Source organism: Patiria miniata, unplaced genomic scaffold, assembly GCF_015706575.1.
Source record: "Patiria miniata isolate m_02_andy unplaced genomic scaffold, ASM1570657v1 HiC_scaffold_5, whole genome shotgun sequence".
Taxonomy (NCBI): domain Eukaryota; kingdom Metazoa; phylum Echinodermata; class Asteroidea; order Valvatida; family Asterinidae; genus Patiria; species Patiria miniata.
In genome coordinates, this window is record NW_024037072.1 from 8,568,762 (window position 1) to 8,585,627 (window position 16,866).

Consider the following 16,866-nt stretch of genomic DNA (forward strand, 5'->3'; position numbering starts at 1 on the left):
ATGCTGCTGTTCGGTTTCATTATTCTGAACAAATGTTATTATTGAAATTAAATGGTTTGGAGGGAGTTAAGATATATCATCGCTACAACGATTTTTTTTGGTCAAAGCACATTTTTTGTCGAATGCTGAGTTGTTTACGTTGTTAATTCACATGCTACTTCCTGTGTTTTCTGTCCTATCTGTTAATCTGTCTGTACCCAATATTCTGTCCATTTTTGGTCTCATACACAAACAACTATTCAATTTTATTTTTTAATTTCAGAGCCAAGAATCATATTTTATTCATCTAGCCAATTAACACGTTAACAAACTCATCAACAGTTTGATGAGAAAGATTCATCAAAATATATCTCCAAAAATTGTTGTCTTTTATACATGTATTTAGTGCATTGCCATATTTTTAATGTTCCAAACCCACTAAATCTAAATTTATGTTTCACCATTTTCAATACAATCTTTGTTTTGTTTTGTGTTTGCCACTATACAGGCAGTACATCAACCGCATCAAGCGGTCTCATCCCAGCCTCCGCACTGCAATGATGGTCTATGCTGTGGCTCTGCACTTGTTTATTGCGTACCTGTTAATGTCCTGTTAATCAGTACCGGCACCAGACTATCGACTTGTAGTTATCATGTTAGAATATTCAAAACTTAGCTTGCCAATTTATGTAAATACGCATCAGCATTGTAAACGTAATTTCAAATCATTTTCTTCTAAATGTATCAGAGAATAGAATGTAAACTTTATGATTCCAAATTGGAATTCTGTTCAGCCTACATATTCAAACATATTTGTGTGTACAAAACAAAAGAAATATGCTTGTTATTTTAGATGCTTCCATTGTAAATATGTACAGAAATTGTGTCAATTGGAGGAGGATTATAATTATGGTGCCAGAAAGATTCAGTGTATTTTACCTGAAAGTTATTCATTGTTGCTTTTTTATTGATGTTTGTGTAAAATTATCTTGGTGTTGGAAAGGTTTTAGTTTGTATCACTCTGTCCACCTCAGTATCCATGTCGTTAAGGTAATGCTACTAAACAATCCATTCCCTACCCCTCGCCTACCCATGTCCCCATCCCTTTGCCCATCCTCTCCCCACCCTTGTCCCCACCCCTGTCCTCATCCTTGGCCAAGTTCGGGCAAGGACTATTAGTCAACTAGTGGTTGATTTGTGACGTACCTTACGCCTGCGCAGTAATAGCAATGTGCGAACGTCTCTAGCCGAACGCTGGTCAAGATGTTATCGCAAAACTTCTGGATCCTGGCTCCCTGCTAGCGTTATGAATGCGCCCGGCTATTGGTTACCAGCGATGCAACCAGCCCCAGTAGGTTGGTTCCAAATAGTCGACTAGCGTAGTCGACCACTGTCGACTAGACAGAGTTCGGGCAAGCGTTAGTCGAACTGTGGTTAACCATTGGTCAACTATAGTCCTTGCGCGAACTTGGCCTTAGCCCCACCCCTGTCCCCACCCCATTCCCCACCCCATTCCCAAACCCTCCCCACCCCACTCCTCAGCCCACTCCCCACCCCACTCCTCACGCTACTCAAGCCACCCCCCCCCCCCCCCCACTCACCACTCCGGCACTCCCCACCCACTCCCACCCCATTGCCCCCCCCCCTTGGGTTCTAAGACTCAGACTTCCAATTCTTTTTCTGTATTCTTTCTACAAAACCTTCCATTACGTTTGATGTTAGTTTTGAGTTGAAATGTCCTGTTCAGAGAGTACGTACCAAAGTTCTGAACCTCCAGCATATCCTAGCTTTTGTTAAATTATAAATAATATTGCAAACGTCATCAGTAGTCAATGCAAATTATGTACCAGATGCACAGCCGTATTTATTTTATAATTAAAGAACTTCAATCTAAACAGCTTTTGTGAACTACCAACTATTTGCCAAATAAAATACAGGACAATAACTTACATTTTCAAAACTGACTAATATATCTCAAAACTAAATACAATTAATATAATGTGGTTTTAAATGATTAAAATAGGAAGTGTGTTCCAGGCAGTATGCTTCCATTTAAAGTAGGATTATCATTAAAAATATTGTATTTCATTCCCTGTAAAGATAAATCATACATTCATTCTGACATTGTCCTCATATTCTTTATATTATTTTTTAATTTAGAAAGATACATTATGGCACTATTATTCTGTAAGTTTACTTTTAACTGCATTTTATTTTAGTTTTGAGACTTACCACTTCATGCAAGTCCAGTAGTCCAACATGATCACATAAAAGCTGAGTTTATACACAGGATAAAAAATACTATAAGAAATTGGAAAGAAATATGAATATTTTGGACAATGGATCTTTATGTAACAACCTACTTGTTGAGTGTGACAGTTTTGTATAACACAATGTGAATTCACTAGGCATAGACTTTGGGTGTTAACCTGGGAACTGTTATTTGAAAATATGGATTGCTTAGAGTGGTTCTAGCTTGACATATCTTTTGTCTTTTAGATAATTATTGGGCTATACCGAATATAATCGCTCTTATGTTTACTGGCCATGCCCTGCTGGTGTAGGTTTATTCCTCTTTTATTTTTTAATTTAATATTTTCTTTCTCCTACTTTCCTTCTTTAAAACTGTATTTTCCATTTGCCTGTACCAATGAAGTGCAATTTAATTTTAGTTCCCATTCTTGATTTTTTAAAATTGAACATACTTGAACCATTGAGTCTGTCGGTTTCTCTTTTTTGCCTCATAGGCTTTTCGATTGAAGTCAAATTTAAAAAAAGTTATTTTGGAATGGGTGGGGGTAGTCTGAGTATCACCTGTTATCCACAGAGCCCAGTCTCCTGCATAACGTCTGATATATCTGAGCATGTAGATTTATGCTATCCCGCACCTCGGCCAACCGGAGTCGACTTTACTAAATCGTGACGTCATTTCATTTCCAAAACAGGACTAAATGTTTAATTGGTCGATTCGAATGCAATGTTTTGTAAGACAACTTCTGGGCATGTATCACGTAACATAACACAGAGCACCTGACCACAGCCTTTGTTGCTGTGTCTAGGGTTATTTTTTATCCATGTCTGCGACGCGTCAATCGGTGAATGACCAAAGACCCGATATAGAAAGTGCCCAGTGATTGGTCAAAATCTAGAGGTCAAGATAATTAATCAGCAAATCTGCTCAAATATAATAGACCATGGCTTCCATTACATAGACTAGGGTGGGGCTGCATGGGATGGAAGTCGAAAATTGTATTCCCATGAATAACGTTACCAGGAATGTTGTGGATTTTTTCAAGTGTGTGATATGATTACATCAACGTTGATTTATTTTGGAAAATCATTGTTTATTATAATATATAGATCTTTGAAGTGCAAGGGAAGTCGTAGAAAGCAATGAAAATCGCAACTAGCCCTCCACCTCACCCCCCCCCCAGCACCCACACGCCCCTCCCACTTATATTCCTAAATAAATTGTTAATGGGAGCAACAGAGGGCGCTGTTCATTCGTATTCACGTGTATCGATAAAGTTCAACTACACTACAGAATGACTTGACTATGTTGACTGAATTCATCTGAACTTATTCGATTGCAGAAACCTACTGGACATCTTGGAGATTTGTAAACTGTAGGTACAAATCCTGTCATGTCAATTGTTTTATCAGTGGTTCCGTTATGGGAAACTTTGTTGGTGAACTTGAAAAGTTGGATTGCTTTTCTTTGCCCAGATTCCGGACAAAATTGATAATGTTAAAGGGAATATACATCATTTGCTTTTGCTGTAATTTTCAGAAATGGATGGAATTGGGGGGTTGGAAATATAAAGCAAATATAGTTACACTGACTTTTTGGAGATTTTGGGTTCGAAAATGCTATAAAAACCAAGAAAAACGATAATTTTCCTGTAGTCTGGTTCCCTGACTCCATATAAGAAGAAACAGTTTACATACATTGGGGAATTGTAAGGTCAGGGAACCAGTCTAGCTTGCTCGTACCCGTTCATAGGTTTGTAATCGATTGCAAACAAGTGCAATGGTCAATTGGGGCCAGTATTTGAAAAAAAGCCAGTTGTTTCCAACGCTGATCGGCCGATCAGCGTTGGAAATTGATACAAAAATACCACTTTTCTTGAAAATGACAGTATACCAGGTGCCATAATTTTACAGGATGCTTTAGACTGTCATTTACCAACATCCTGTTAAGGTATTTCGCAAAAACTTGGTAGTTTTATTTTTCGATGTTTGCAAATGTTGTATATTCCCTTTAAGCGCGTGCAGTGCAAGCAATGGACTAACCAAAATAGCTGGCAAAGATGAAAAGCATATCCGGTCCTACTAAAGCGCGTCAACAAGCGTCAACAAGCGTCAACAAGCGTCAACAAGTTTTAGTAGTCGTTAAGTGCGCGTCAACAAATTTTGTATAGGCCTTTGAACAATAAAAACAGCTTTATATGGTAGAACAAGCAATAATGAACATCTTCTGCATATCAATTAAAGTTAAAAAAATTTAAAACTTGGTTTTTTGAACGCGAAATGTACGACGAATTTGTCGATAAAAGTTGGCCGCCATCTTGTTTATGTGTAGCTAGCCGTACTACGCATGCGTGAAGTGTAAAGAGCAATACTACGCATGCGCGAAGTCTACAGCGCCATCCAAACAAGATGGCGGCCTACTTTTATCGACAAATTCGTCGTACATTTCGCGTTCAAAAAACCAAGTTTTAAAATAATTTTAACTTTAATTGATATGCAGAAGATGTTCAGTATTGCTTTTTCTACCATATAAAGCTGTTTTTATTGTTCAAAGGCCTATACAAAATTTGTTGACGCGCACTTAACGACTACTAAAATTTGTTGACGCTTGTTGACGCTTGTTGACGCTTGTTGACGCGCTTTAGTAGGACCCCAACGGGAGTGTGGAAAGAGGGCATACATGGCATAGTGTTGACTGTAGCACCATAAATGTGGCCAATTTGGCGATGGCGTAGTGTAGGGCTCCTGTTTTGTCTTGATCAAATTAGAGTCAAAAATGCTTTAAAATCCCGATTTTCCTGCGCGGTTTGTGCCTTGCGATTCAGCGCGCCATGCATGCTCACGACACGGTACTTGGCGCGATGATCGCCATCTTTATTTTCGGGTTGCGTGTTGTCACCGTGCTGTCATCATCATTTTACCCCAAAATTTCCCCCCAAAATAAAAACCCTGCACTCTATCTATAGTATGACATACCTGTTTATTGAGTATGTTGTCTTTTGTTCGGTCTAATAATTTTAAAGTGGATTTTGTTCCCTTATACTAGGAACCGGGCCCTACACTACACTATCGCCGCCAATTTACTGGAATACTTGGGAAAAGTTCCATACTCGGATGTCAATTTATCTGCTGCCAAACATATTAATTGTCACCTCACCTTGTCATTTGAACCAAGAGAAATCCAGGAAGCTGTGTTAAGGTGAAAAAAATTTACTCAAAATGTGTTTTTAGAGCACATTTTGGATGCATACGTCGTGCAGAACTAACTTGAAGCAGCCGGTCAAAACTGATTGTAGTGGCTGAAAGACAGCGGTACGTTATACACGTGACATCAACAACCATGACGTCGCATGAGCCTGCCAATGATAGTGCAATACGTCATTATGAATATTTATTTTCTCATGAATATTTAGTTTATTTCAATGGATACTTCAAATACGTCCAAAGATTGATTATTGCAACAGCGATCGTGCGCGGCCTAGCGGTTAAGAGTCTCGTGTATCAAGCAAGCGTCAGAGGTTCGAATCCCGATGAAGTAACTGACTGATTAAAAAGTAGAAATTAAGGAAAGGAGAGGGTGAGAGTAGAGGAGGGAAAGTGGAGGAATAACCATAAAAGATGTAACTTTTGGCGCTAGAAAAATAATTGAAAAAAGTGACGTCCGAGTATGGAATTTTTTCCGAATACTTTCGTAAATAAAGGCCACACTTGGACCATGTACCCAAAAATGTAGAACTTTTTCAAGTTTTCATTTTCACATTTAGACTTTAGGCCCCCTGTCTGCCTGTATAGTTTATTTACGCTTTAGAAGCACACTCACCCTCTTTAAAGCGATAGAAAATTAGTCCCCCCTTTTTCAGACGTCTATATTTTGTGTAATTTTGTGTTGGAATTTAGATACGCTAATGGGTGCAAACGAACCTGGAAATTACACAAAATATAGATGTCTGAAAAAGGGGGGACTAATTTTCTATCCCTTTAAAGAGAGTGAGTGTGCTTCTAAAGCGTAAATAAACTACAAAGAAAGTCTAAATTTGAAAATGAAAACTTGACAAAATTCTACATTTTCGGGTACATGGTCCAAGTGTGGCCTTTATTTACGGCGGTAGTCAAGTAAATTGGCCACATTTATGGGGCTATGTTGATTTAGGCAGGAGGGAAATTATGGGGTAAAACGATGTCATCTAACTCAGGCCGTAAGGCGCGATGCGTTGACAAATCTGCATTGATTCGATGGTATCAACTGGAAAAATTGGTGAAAAAGTCATATTTTCTGTCAAAATACTGTTGAAAATGGACAAAGGAAGATTGCTTTAGGGTGCAGAAGTTATATGTTGATATGTTTTGGAACTACAGATATTGTGTCCAAAATTATATTCGGCCCACCATCTGTGAAAATAATTGTATCCTTGCGTGCATTTGTTTGAAAGGTATTCAGTTTGGCTCATGTAATAATTGTTTTATGGAATTTCTGTTATGAACCATTTGACCTGCAGGTTTCTCAAAAGGTCAGAGGTCACCACTGTCATCAGCAGTAGTGTACTATAAATAGCAACATGGATCCAGATGGGGATTCCGATGGTGGCTTTGAGGATGCGGCTGCTGAGGATATGGCCGAGGTGGTTGATTTGAACGAGGCAGATGGAGGTAAGACTAAGGTGCATCGTGGTGTATCTAGGGTTCGACCTCAACTTTTTTGTTCACTAGCCAGCCGGGCTACTGAAACGGACTCTTAACTAGCCCGCGGGCATTTTCACTAGCCCGCATTTTTTTCTTATCTCAAATACAAAATGGCATATTTTCAGGCTCAATTCTGAGGCAATTTTGACAGTGTTTTTTGATTAACAGATCTAATAATTGAACCCTTTGAAACAGTTGATCAAATTAGACAACAATTGATGGGGTTTTCCTTCTGAATGTAATGATTTATTTCTTCCTGCATGTTCATCTTTGCCGTATCCCAATAATTTTTCACTCGCCAGCCGGGCTAGTTAACGAATAGTTTTACTAGCCCGCTGCTGTTTTGACTAGCATTTAGCTAGCGGGCTTCCGCAAATTTCGAACCCTGGGTGTATCTCCAACCCAGCACAGCTCATGGTTGCTGGGTATTTGGCTGATTCTATCTCCTGAGCTCTTTGAATCTCACTTTTGTGAAAACTTCTCACGGAGGAACTTGCCTATGAATTAGTTTCAGGCATTTGTTGAGGATTGAGAAAATAAATTTGAAGGTAGCCATTTATTTCTTTATTCATTAATTATTTTACAGAGTATGTGATTGATGACATGGGTGATATGGATTCAGAAGGCTTTGACGGAGACGGAGATGAGGAAGGGGATGATGAAAATGAAGACGAGGCTGAGGGGATGGATGCTCCAGCGGAGGATGAGTTGGAGGACGACGCTGACTTTGTCTACGACAAACACACAGGTGAGCTGAGAAGTTTGATCCGTATAGAGTGGCAGTTGTACAGAATTCAGGGTCCAACTTCCCAGAGCTGCTAACAGAATATGTTGTTCAGCCAATATAAGTGCTTATTAAAGATCAGTCGCGAACTGGTCAAAAGTAATATAGGTATAATATGCATGACTATGGCTGGTAACCCATTTTTGCTAAGTAGATATTTTAGTACCAAGCAATTTCGGGCAGTTTGGGGCTGTAAGGGAGTAACAAGCAGGGTAGTTTGGGACGGTACAGGAAGTAACAGGCAGGGTGGTTTGGGGTGGTATAGGGAGTAACAAGCAGGGTAGTTTGGGAGGGTACAGGGAGTAACAGGCTGGGTAGTTTGGGACGGTACAGGGAGTAGCAGGCAGGGTAGTTTGGGGTGGTATAGGGAGAAACAGGCAGGACAGTTCGGGGCAGTACAGCGAGTAACAGTCGGGGTGGTTGTAGGTGGTACAGGGAGTAACAGGCAGGGCAGTTTGGGGCGATATAGGGAGAAACAGGCAGGGTAGTTTGGGGCGGTACAGGGAGTAGCAGGCAGGGTAGTTTGGGGCAGTACAAGGAGTGACAGGCAGGTCAGTTTGGGGCAGTACAGGGAGTAACAGGCAGGGTAGTTTGGGTGGTACAGGGAGTAACAGGCAGGGCAGTTTGGGGCGATATAGGGAGAAACAGGCAGGGTAGTTTGGGGCGATATAGGGAGAAACAGGCAGGGTAGTTTGGGGCGGTACAGGGAGTAACAGGCAGGGTAGTTTGGGGCGATATTGGGACTAATAGAATAAAGTGTTTGTGCTGGTTGTGGCCTCGAACAGAACATATTCCTCACCATTTTCATTCAATATTAACTTTGTTCACGCAGCCTCTGTATTCTGCTGCGATTTGGAACCCACCAAGGGCGCCCTCGCCGTTACGGGGAGCGAGGACGATAAAGCGTACGTCTGGAAAATCGGGGATGGGCAACCAGTGCTGGAGTGCTCAGGTAAAGGTCAAATGTCAAAGTTCAAGGGTATGGAGGTCATTCGTGTTTGATGAATAACCTCATACCAGAGTTGTACTGTTTCCTGTGTTCAGCACAGTTGGGCAGAAATAAACTGATAATACTCTAGTGCCACAATGTTTAAGAATTTCTTAAAAATAATTGTATTAGTCCGAGATACTGACCTTAACTGCAGAGTAAATTTTGTTTCATGTAAATGAAATGTTACGTGGGTTTGAACCCTGATGGGGAACATGGTGCTAGTGTTCTTGGGCAAGACACATTACTACAATCGCCTCTCTCCACTCAGAGTATAAATTGGGACCTGTGAGAAAAGAAACCAGCTTGTGCTGATTTCGAGCTGCTGCAAAACAAAAATGGTCTAATGGCCTGATGAAAATCTTTTAATATTGGGTAATAATTGTGATGGGCTGTGAGATTTTCGTTTAAAGCATTATGTAAGCACCTCATTATTATTACGATTATTAAATGCAATTGTTGATTGACAAATTCAATGATCCCGAAGAAAAGTTATGAATCAAATTGACTATTTCTGACTTTCTGACTTGTTGCCATCCTAGGTCACAAAGACTCGGTTGCATGTGTCGGCTTCAGTCACGACGGTTCCCTCGTGGTGTCGGGTGACATGAGCGGCCTGATTAAAGTCTGGAAGGTGGACACACAGGAAGAAATCTGGTCATTTGAGTGCTCGGACTTGGAGGTAAAGGTCACAAGGTCATTGAAGGGTCAAAGGTCACTGTGTACCCCAATTACGGCTCGGGTTATTGTTAAGACTGAAGCAACGTTAAGTTTTGATTGAATTTTGCGTGGGTTTGAACCCTGCCAGGAACATGGTGTTTGTGCCCTTGGGCAAGACACTTAACTTCAATTGCCTCTCTCCACCCAGGAGTATGAATGGGTACCTGTGATCGGGTAGAGGACCGAATGTGCGATGATATCGGCTGCCGCAGGGTCTCGTGGCCTGATGAACGGGGTAATAATCGTAAAGCGCTTTGAGATTGTAGATACGATGGAAAGCGCTATATATTAAAAGCAATATAATCTATTTTTGTTACCTCCCGAGTGAAAGTTGGAAAAAATCACTCGGGTGGGACTCGAATCCATGACCTCCTGCTTTCTAGTGCAGACGGCTAACCACTCGACCACTGAGCTTACGGGATCAGTTGGCTGGTTCGAATCAGATATAGCAGTGGGTCCGCAATGAAACTTCATAAGGTGGCATTTGAGTCGGGGTGATGTAACCACTGCTTCACATCCGATTCGCGCCAGCCAACCGATCCCGCAAGCTCAGTGGTCGAGTGGTAAGACATCCACACTAGAAAGCAGGAGGTCGTGGGTTCGAGTCCCACCCGAGTGATTTTTTCCAACTTTCACTCGGGAGGTAACACACCGAGTATACAGTGTTTATACGTCGGTGAAGGGCAAAACCTTTAATATTAAATTTACATCACCCCGACACAAATTCCATCTTATAGATAGCAATATTATATATGAATTATAATATTGTTCAATATTTAATATTACTGTTTTCTGTCCTTCACAGTGGCTGACGTGGCACCACAGCTCACATGTTCTCTTCGGGGGGACGTCGGAGGGTCAGATTTGGATGTGGAAGGTACCTAGCGGGGATTGTAAGACCTTGCAAGGGCACGGCTGCCAAACGACATGCGGCAAGATATTTGCAGATGGTGTGTGTTTTGAACTTTTCATACTAATCTTTCTTCAGTCCCACTTTTTGAAAATCTGACGCAGTGAGATTACTGTCTATTTGAAACTATTTCGGGGAAGCATACATATGCCTTTTTTTTTTAAATGTAAAAAAATTCAGTCATATAATTAAGATCTACTATTAGTTATTATTTTTTATCTTTAATCTTTTATTAGGAAGATTTGGCAGTTAAACTTTAAGTAAAAGTTGATTTGTAATTTTTGTCAGGTGAAGATTACCTGTGGCTGCGACTGAAATTCATCACATTTGCTTTTTTTTGTAAGATTACAAAGCAACTTTTTACATAAAGAATTAAAGGAAACATGCAGTGGAAATTCAGCTTATCTTGTTTTCATGCACATTACTATGTGTTGCAACAATACATACAAGACCTTAATACTTGTTTTCATTGGAAGTGACAAGAAAGTGGTAGTTTTTCAATTATTAGCAATTCCTTTCATCAATACATGTAAGAGGGCGCTATTTTGCTTTGGTCACACAAGGTACTCCTTGTCAAAAGTGCATATGAACAGTGCAAAAAATTGTCCTTCAAAATTACCCCCCCCCAAATTTTTTGAAGAAATATTGGCCACTACTATTGTCCAAACAAGCAGTTTAACATGATAAACGAGTAAAAAGTGGAACTCACTCCACGAAAATGAAGAAAAGTCTGATGTACATTTGTGCTCAACGCTATGGAGACACTACTGTTCTGCCTTGAATGACATCACGCTTTGGCTCATGAATATGGACATTTTCATTAGCATAAAAACTAAAATGTTGAAATTTCTCCCTATTACTGCTACAAAATAACACGTTCCCTTTAAAGCATAATAGCAAAAAAAACCTATATTTATGCAAGCAAATTTTGCCAGTACACAGGCAGTCACAATGTGTTCGGGTGATGCATTCGCACCGTTCGCAGAACTGAATTTGAAAAGTCCTTGCATCCAATAAAGAGGTGAATTTTGGTTTCTCTTCCTGAAATATTTGTTTTCTCTGATTGCACAGGCAAGAGATGCTGTGCCGGATATGAAGATGGAACGGTGAAAATATGGGATTTGAAGGAGACAACGGCACTTCACACATTCAAAGGTTAAGTTCCCTTGTCATCTGTTTTACTAATAACCTTCTGTTGTGGTATCTTACAACATTGGAATTGAGAGATGCATTTTTCTCCTTTTTTTTGCTGGACCAAAATGGCCAGCATATAGTAGTAGTAGTAGTAAAGTCTGTCCCGAGCCAATGTGGCCCATCAGGCCGTCGTTTATCTCCGGTTTCAGTAGCATGAAACGACTGAGAATATTTCTACTCCCCCTGGATGGGATGCTAGTCCATCACAGGTTACTCCCCAGCCAGTGCTGGTACTCATTTGTACTCCTGGGTGGAGAGAGGCAAGTGAGGGTGAAGCGGCTTGCCAGAGGACACAACATATGACACAACATATGGCCAGCACATTGTACTATGACTGACTGAGTCACCAACTGACCGACTGAGTCTCTGGGTTATGGAAAGCCCTAGGTCCAGCTCACTAGGCAAGCCTAGTTCTATTTCTCTCAGGGAGTGAGATAGAGTTGGATTGAGCAAAACCAAATAAAGTTGCAACTAGCCTTTTTCTGGACACAGAAGGGTTGAACTTTGATGCACCGGTGCACATGCACAATGAAATGTCAAGGAAGCATGCAAGACTGCGTGTAGCTTCCATTATGTGTCCAGCTCATGGGACACATTGCCTTGGGATGCCTTACCAGAAATTAATGTCTTTGATCAGGGTCTTGAAAAAAGTCATGCAGTACTTCAAAATTATAGCCCATGTAAAGTTCTCAAATGTTTACTGACTGAATTCTATATTTTTTGTTGCCCTATTTAGGTAACACTGGGCACAGTAGTGGTGTGACATCCCTTGATTGCCATAGCAACAATATTGTGGTTCTCACTGGTTCTGTTGATGGAACGGCAAAAGTCTTGAACAGCAACAATGCTAAGGTCAGTTGAATTGAATATTTTGGTGCAATTTTTCCCCTTATTTTTTAAAAACTGTGTCAGACATTCCTCTTTCTGCTTTTGTTCATCATAATGATTTTTAACAAACTTTGAGGTCATGTTTTTGATTTTGTGTCATTCACACCCAGGTTTTAGCCACTTTCTCAGCCGGAAATGTAAAACCAGAGATTGGTGACAGCAACTCAGTGGAGGCTGTTGGATTGTGTCAAAGGTCAGTAGGTCAAAGTTTTACCCTGTTGCATACATTACAATCTGTTAACTTTGTTATCCTTTTGAATTTATGTTGTCTGCATTTCCTTCTTACAAGAAAACCTGAATTTTGTGGCAAATGTTAACCCAGATGACCTTGATTTAAAAAAAGTAAAAATTAAGGCATACTATTAAAATTCCTGCACTAGTCAAAGATTTTTCTATTGGCAGTTTCCAAGTTTTACATTTCAGACCAGAACTGCAAATTGAGCTGAAGTAAATCATTAGTCAGTTTCCATCCATTTGCAAGCGGCATTTTATGATTGTGATAAAGTTAGTGCATTTTTATTTCTCGTTTTGATTCTAGTCAATCCCTGGCTGCCGTTGGATCACTGAATGGCATATTAGGAGTTTGGGACATACCTACACAGAAACGGAGACATTGCTGCCAGTTAGAGGTGAAAAGAATTTTAAACAATAAAGAATTATTGTCATTCTAATCTTTCTCTGTCTGTCCTTTACCTCTCCATTTTATTCAATTTTTTGTTTATGGTGAGCAATTATGTTTAACAAGCAAGGTAAACAAATTACAATGATGCGGCTACTACATGATAAGAAAAGTAAGTGCTCAAATGGTTCCATGTCGGCAGCAGTGGACACAAAGTAGTTGGCAATTCCTTCGTGGTCAGAGGAGTCGATTCCGGGGACGCTTATGTTTGTAGATGTGTCTTTCCCCGACATGACGCGAATTTGTTCAAACCCATCACCAGGATTGGTTCTCTTCAGCCGTTGAACTCGATCAGTGTAGTAATAGGCCTTGGCCTTTTGCAAAACTAATAGCACATCCCACCATATCTATGAAGCCTTCAAGAGTAGACAGAGTTTCAGTCAAATCACAAGTCAGGTCCACAAGTAAACAGGGGATTAAGAACAAGACAGGATTAGTTTTGTCACAGTTCATTTGAATGGGTCGTCCCTTGACTTGAGATTAAATGACTGGTGGTCAACTTGTAGTTAAAAACCTGGATAACATAGAAGCACTCCACTACCATTCTACGCTGAGGTATTATTGTTCTGCCGTCTAAACCCCAGTCTCATATTATGTCTGTGTCACCCCGTCCTTCCAGGCTGGCATAGTGCGGCTGAGGTGGGACCCCTCGGGTACCCCTACGATCTTCACAGCGGGGCTAGACGGCAGGGTCTGTCTGTGGGATGCAAGGTCAGGAGAATCGGTGGCGTCGTGGACTGGCCACAGAGGGGAGATTCTGGATATGGCTATCAGCAAGTAAGTCAGATCAGCCATTAATAACGTCAGATGGTTGATAATTTCACTCGTACCCCCCGCCCTGCAAACAGGGCACTGGGATACTCTGATGAGCTTCACAGAATCTTGTGAAGGAAGTGGCCTATGACCTATGTATAAAGCATCTGGCTATAGCTGTTTAAGACCGCAGTTAGACAATGTGTGCAAATGCTATCCGAAAACCTCCCATAGAAATGCGCACATTCCATACCGGATGTGATTTCTGTTTCATTGCGGACTATGTGGACACAATTTTGAGCATCGCATAATGCAATCCGACCGTTTGTGATTCGAAATGGAGCCTGGGCAAGTGACGGGAATTGTAAATTTACAGCACAGATATGTTTTACAGAATTTCCTACATTATTACGCTTTTCGACAAAAATAAAACATCTCTGAACTGGAATAAAAGAGTAATGAATCAGTCTTAACGGCCGTTTCAAACCTTGCAGAGTCACGACTGTGATGACACGAAGGATCACAGGTCACGCGAAATCCAACCAATCAGAGCCTTAATTCATCAGAGTATCCCAGCGTCCTGTTTGCAGGGCGGGGGATATGAGTGAAGTTGATAACAAGCAGTTAAATGTGTGTGAAAGGCCCTTAAGAAGTGGCCCTCAAAAGTGGCCAATAAAGCATCTCCCCCCCCCAAAAAAAAAAAAATTGGCCACAAAGTACACAAATATGTCCAAATATGGAACAACCCATTGATAGGTTTCAAGATGGTGCATGGGAGATTAAATCATTTGTGTCCAAATTATGGCTAAACTGGTTTAGCGTTACACCTGTAACACAATTACAATTTCATTCCAAAAAAGACAGAAATCTAATTTCACTAATAATAATCTTATTATTAATCGTGTAGGTTTTGGTGTGGGGGTGTTTTGCCCAGTGGTTAGGGTTTGTGACTCATGATCAGTGGGTCAGGGGTTCGAATCCAGCTGCTGGCCATATGTTGTGTCCTAGGGCAAGCCACTTCACTCCCACTTGCCTGTCTCCACCCAGGAGTATAAGTGGGTACTGGCATCCCATCCAGTGAGAATAGAGAAATTATAAACGGGAAATAAACGCCAGCCTAATGAGCCCTTTTTCACTCGTGACAGACTCACTATTTTTTTTTTTTTTTTTTTTCTACAGTGACGGAAACACCATAGTAACTGCATCTGGAGACACGTCATGTAGGGTATTCTCACTGCAGCGTCCGGAGAGGTAGATCCTGGCAAAGAGTCATCAAACTGGATTCCCTTCGAGAAAGACACCGACAGAGACGTCCTCGTTATATCCTGCAAAAGGCAGAAGAATCCTTTATAACACGGTTCGAAATTAGCGGTAGCCCGCTAGCCAAATGCTAGTCAAAACAGCGGCGGGCTAGTCAAACTATTCCCTAAGTAGCCCGGCTGGCGAGTCAAAATATTATTGGGATACAGCAAAGATGAACGGACAGGAAGAAATAAATCATTAAATTCAGAAAGAAAACCTCATCAGGTTGTGTCCAGTTTTTTCAACTGTTTTAAAAGGTTAAATTATTAGATCCTCAGAATTGAGCCTGAAAATACCCCATTTTGCATTTGAGCTGAAAAACATGCGGGCTCGTGAAAATGCCCGCGGACTAGTAGCCTGGCTGGCTAATGAACAAAAAAGTTAAGGTCGAACCCTCATTTAGAACAGGACAGCCAAAACTTTGAGCCAAAGGGATAAACATGAGAATCAATCATGTTTGAAATCTTAAAATGGCCATTTATTTTACACAATTTTAAGGCCTTTTACCCCCTTTTTAATAAGCGCATTAATTTCCCTGTCTTTGCTTGTATGTACACCCTATTTTGCCTTTTTATTAAGGAAGAGGGCAGTGTTTACCTGAACTACGCTTCCTTTGGGGTTTTTACTGTCTTCCTTTTATTTATGGACAGTGTTATAATTTTGTGATGGCTGTTGAATTTTTGCGTAAGCATGAAATAAATTCTGTCTGGTGATTGGATCAGAACATATCACATGATCTGCATTACATGGGTTTGGTAGACTGGAACCAAAAAAAAATCTATGAATTATCTACTGCGTGTCGCCATGTGCTTATTTCCATCCATGTACATGATATTTGTATTTCCAACTTGATGCTTAAAAGACCTCAAAATAAAGATATGACATTGAGTTACCGATTCATAATGACATGAAGTAATGCAAATGCTGTACATGCAAATATTGACTTATTTGTTGACTCAGATATGTACAAAATATGTGAGGTGCTTACAATAAAAATATGTTTAAGTCACCACAACAGGTCTAAACTTTCCCCAAACAATTAAAAAAGACACAACAAAAACCTAGCTATGAGCATCCTTTTCCCCAGTGTTTGTTTGTTTGTTTGGTTTTTTTTTTTTACACAAGGCATATCTTGGCCTTAACAGCTAGAAACATTATTAATAGAGACTGCTGATGGCTTGTCGCCCAGATAGCGATTCACTTCCCTCTTGAAGCTGGCCAGATTCCTGTTAGTGGGTATGTGGGCAGAAGAGAGTTCCATATTCGGGCCGAAGATGGTAAAAAGGACCTTTGATGGCTGACTCGGTTTATCAGAATGTCGACATGTACTGATTTATTAAAGAGGAAATATGAATTTCAAAGAAAGAAGGCTTACATTGATTAATCAGTGGATGTGTTCTTTTTGGGGGAAAAAAATGATTGAAAAGTTTGAAAAAGTTGATGATGTGACAAATTTGTGACATCAAATGTCTAAATGATTATTTAAAAATATATATATATTTTTTTTTTAGATAAAGTGACTGGTTGAAAGAACAAAAGAATATGGCCGGGGTAGCCTCATATTTTCAAGGCATTCGCATGAATTTGTTTTGTTTTTAGTTTGGGTGGTTTGTTTTTTGGAAAGAGTGGGCAACAGCTTTTTTTTTTTTTTTAGCGAAAGGCGTAATTTTGGCGATAGAGGGCTCAAACATATTTATATGGCACATATTGAACACTTGAGGGGGGTCCTACTAAAATGC

At 40.3% G+C, this 16,866-nt stretch overlaps 2 protein-coding genes across 7 annotated transcripts in view; both read left to right on the forward strand.

Annotated features, from left to right (window-relative positions):
- The window catches only part of LOC119741767 (golgin subfamily B member 1-like), a 34,290-nt gene extending 32,980 nt beyond the window's left edge, over positions 1-1,310 (forward strand). For 4 of the 5 annotated variants that reach the window (XM_038217662.1, XM_038217660.1, XM_038217663.1 and 1 more), the window contains one exon: positions 488-1,310. Coding sequence is in view for 4 of the 5 variants with exons in the window: in XM_038217660.1 (XP_038073588.1) it covers positions 488-596 (109 nt within the window). In the remaining variant the exon portion in view is untranslated. The remainder of the gene's footprint in view (positions 1-487) is intronic. The other variant, XM_038217661.1, reaches the window with a different exon arrangement.
- A 2,179-nt stretch (positions 1,311-3,489) lies between these two features.
- LOC119741569 (angio-associated migratory cell protein-like) lies at positions 3,490-16,501 on the forward strand. Of its 2 annotated transcripts, XR_005272749.1 has the most exons (13): positions 3,491-3,605; positions 6,726-6,876; positions 7,496-7,657; positions 8,526-8,645; positions 9,224-9,363; positions 10,207-10,351; positions 11,383-11,466; positions 12,242-12,357; positions 12,504-12,586; positions 12,932-13,022; positions 13,692-13,849; positions 15,005-15,176; positions 15,531-16,501. XR_005272749.1 is itself a non-coding variant. In XM_038217373.1 (12 exons), the coding sequence occupies exons 2-12, from the start codon at positions 6,786-6,788 to the stop codon at positions 15,078-15,080; spliced, it is 1,266 nt and encodes a 421-aa protein (XP_038073301.1). In that variant the 5' UTR covers positions 3,490-3,609; positions 6,726-6,785; the 3' UTR covers positions 15,081-16,501. The 2 variants fall into 2 exon arrangements, 1 of the variants encoding a protein (XP_038073301.1); XM_038217373.1 differs by having other exon boundaries at positions 3,490-3,609; positions 15,005-16,501.
- Positions 16,502-16,866: the final 365 nt, after the last annotated feature.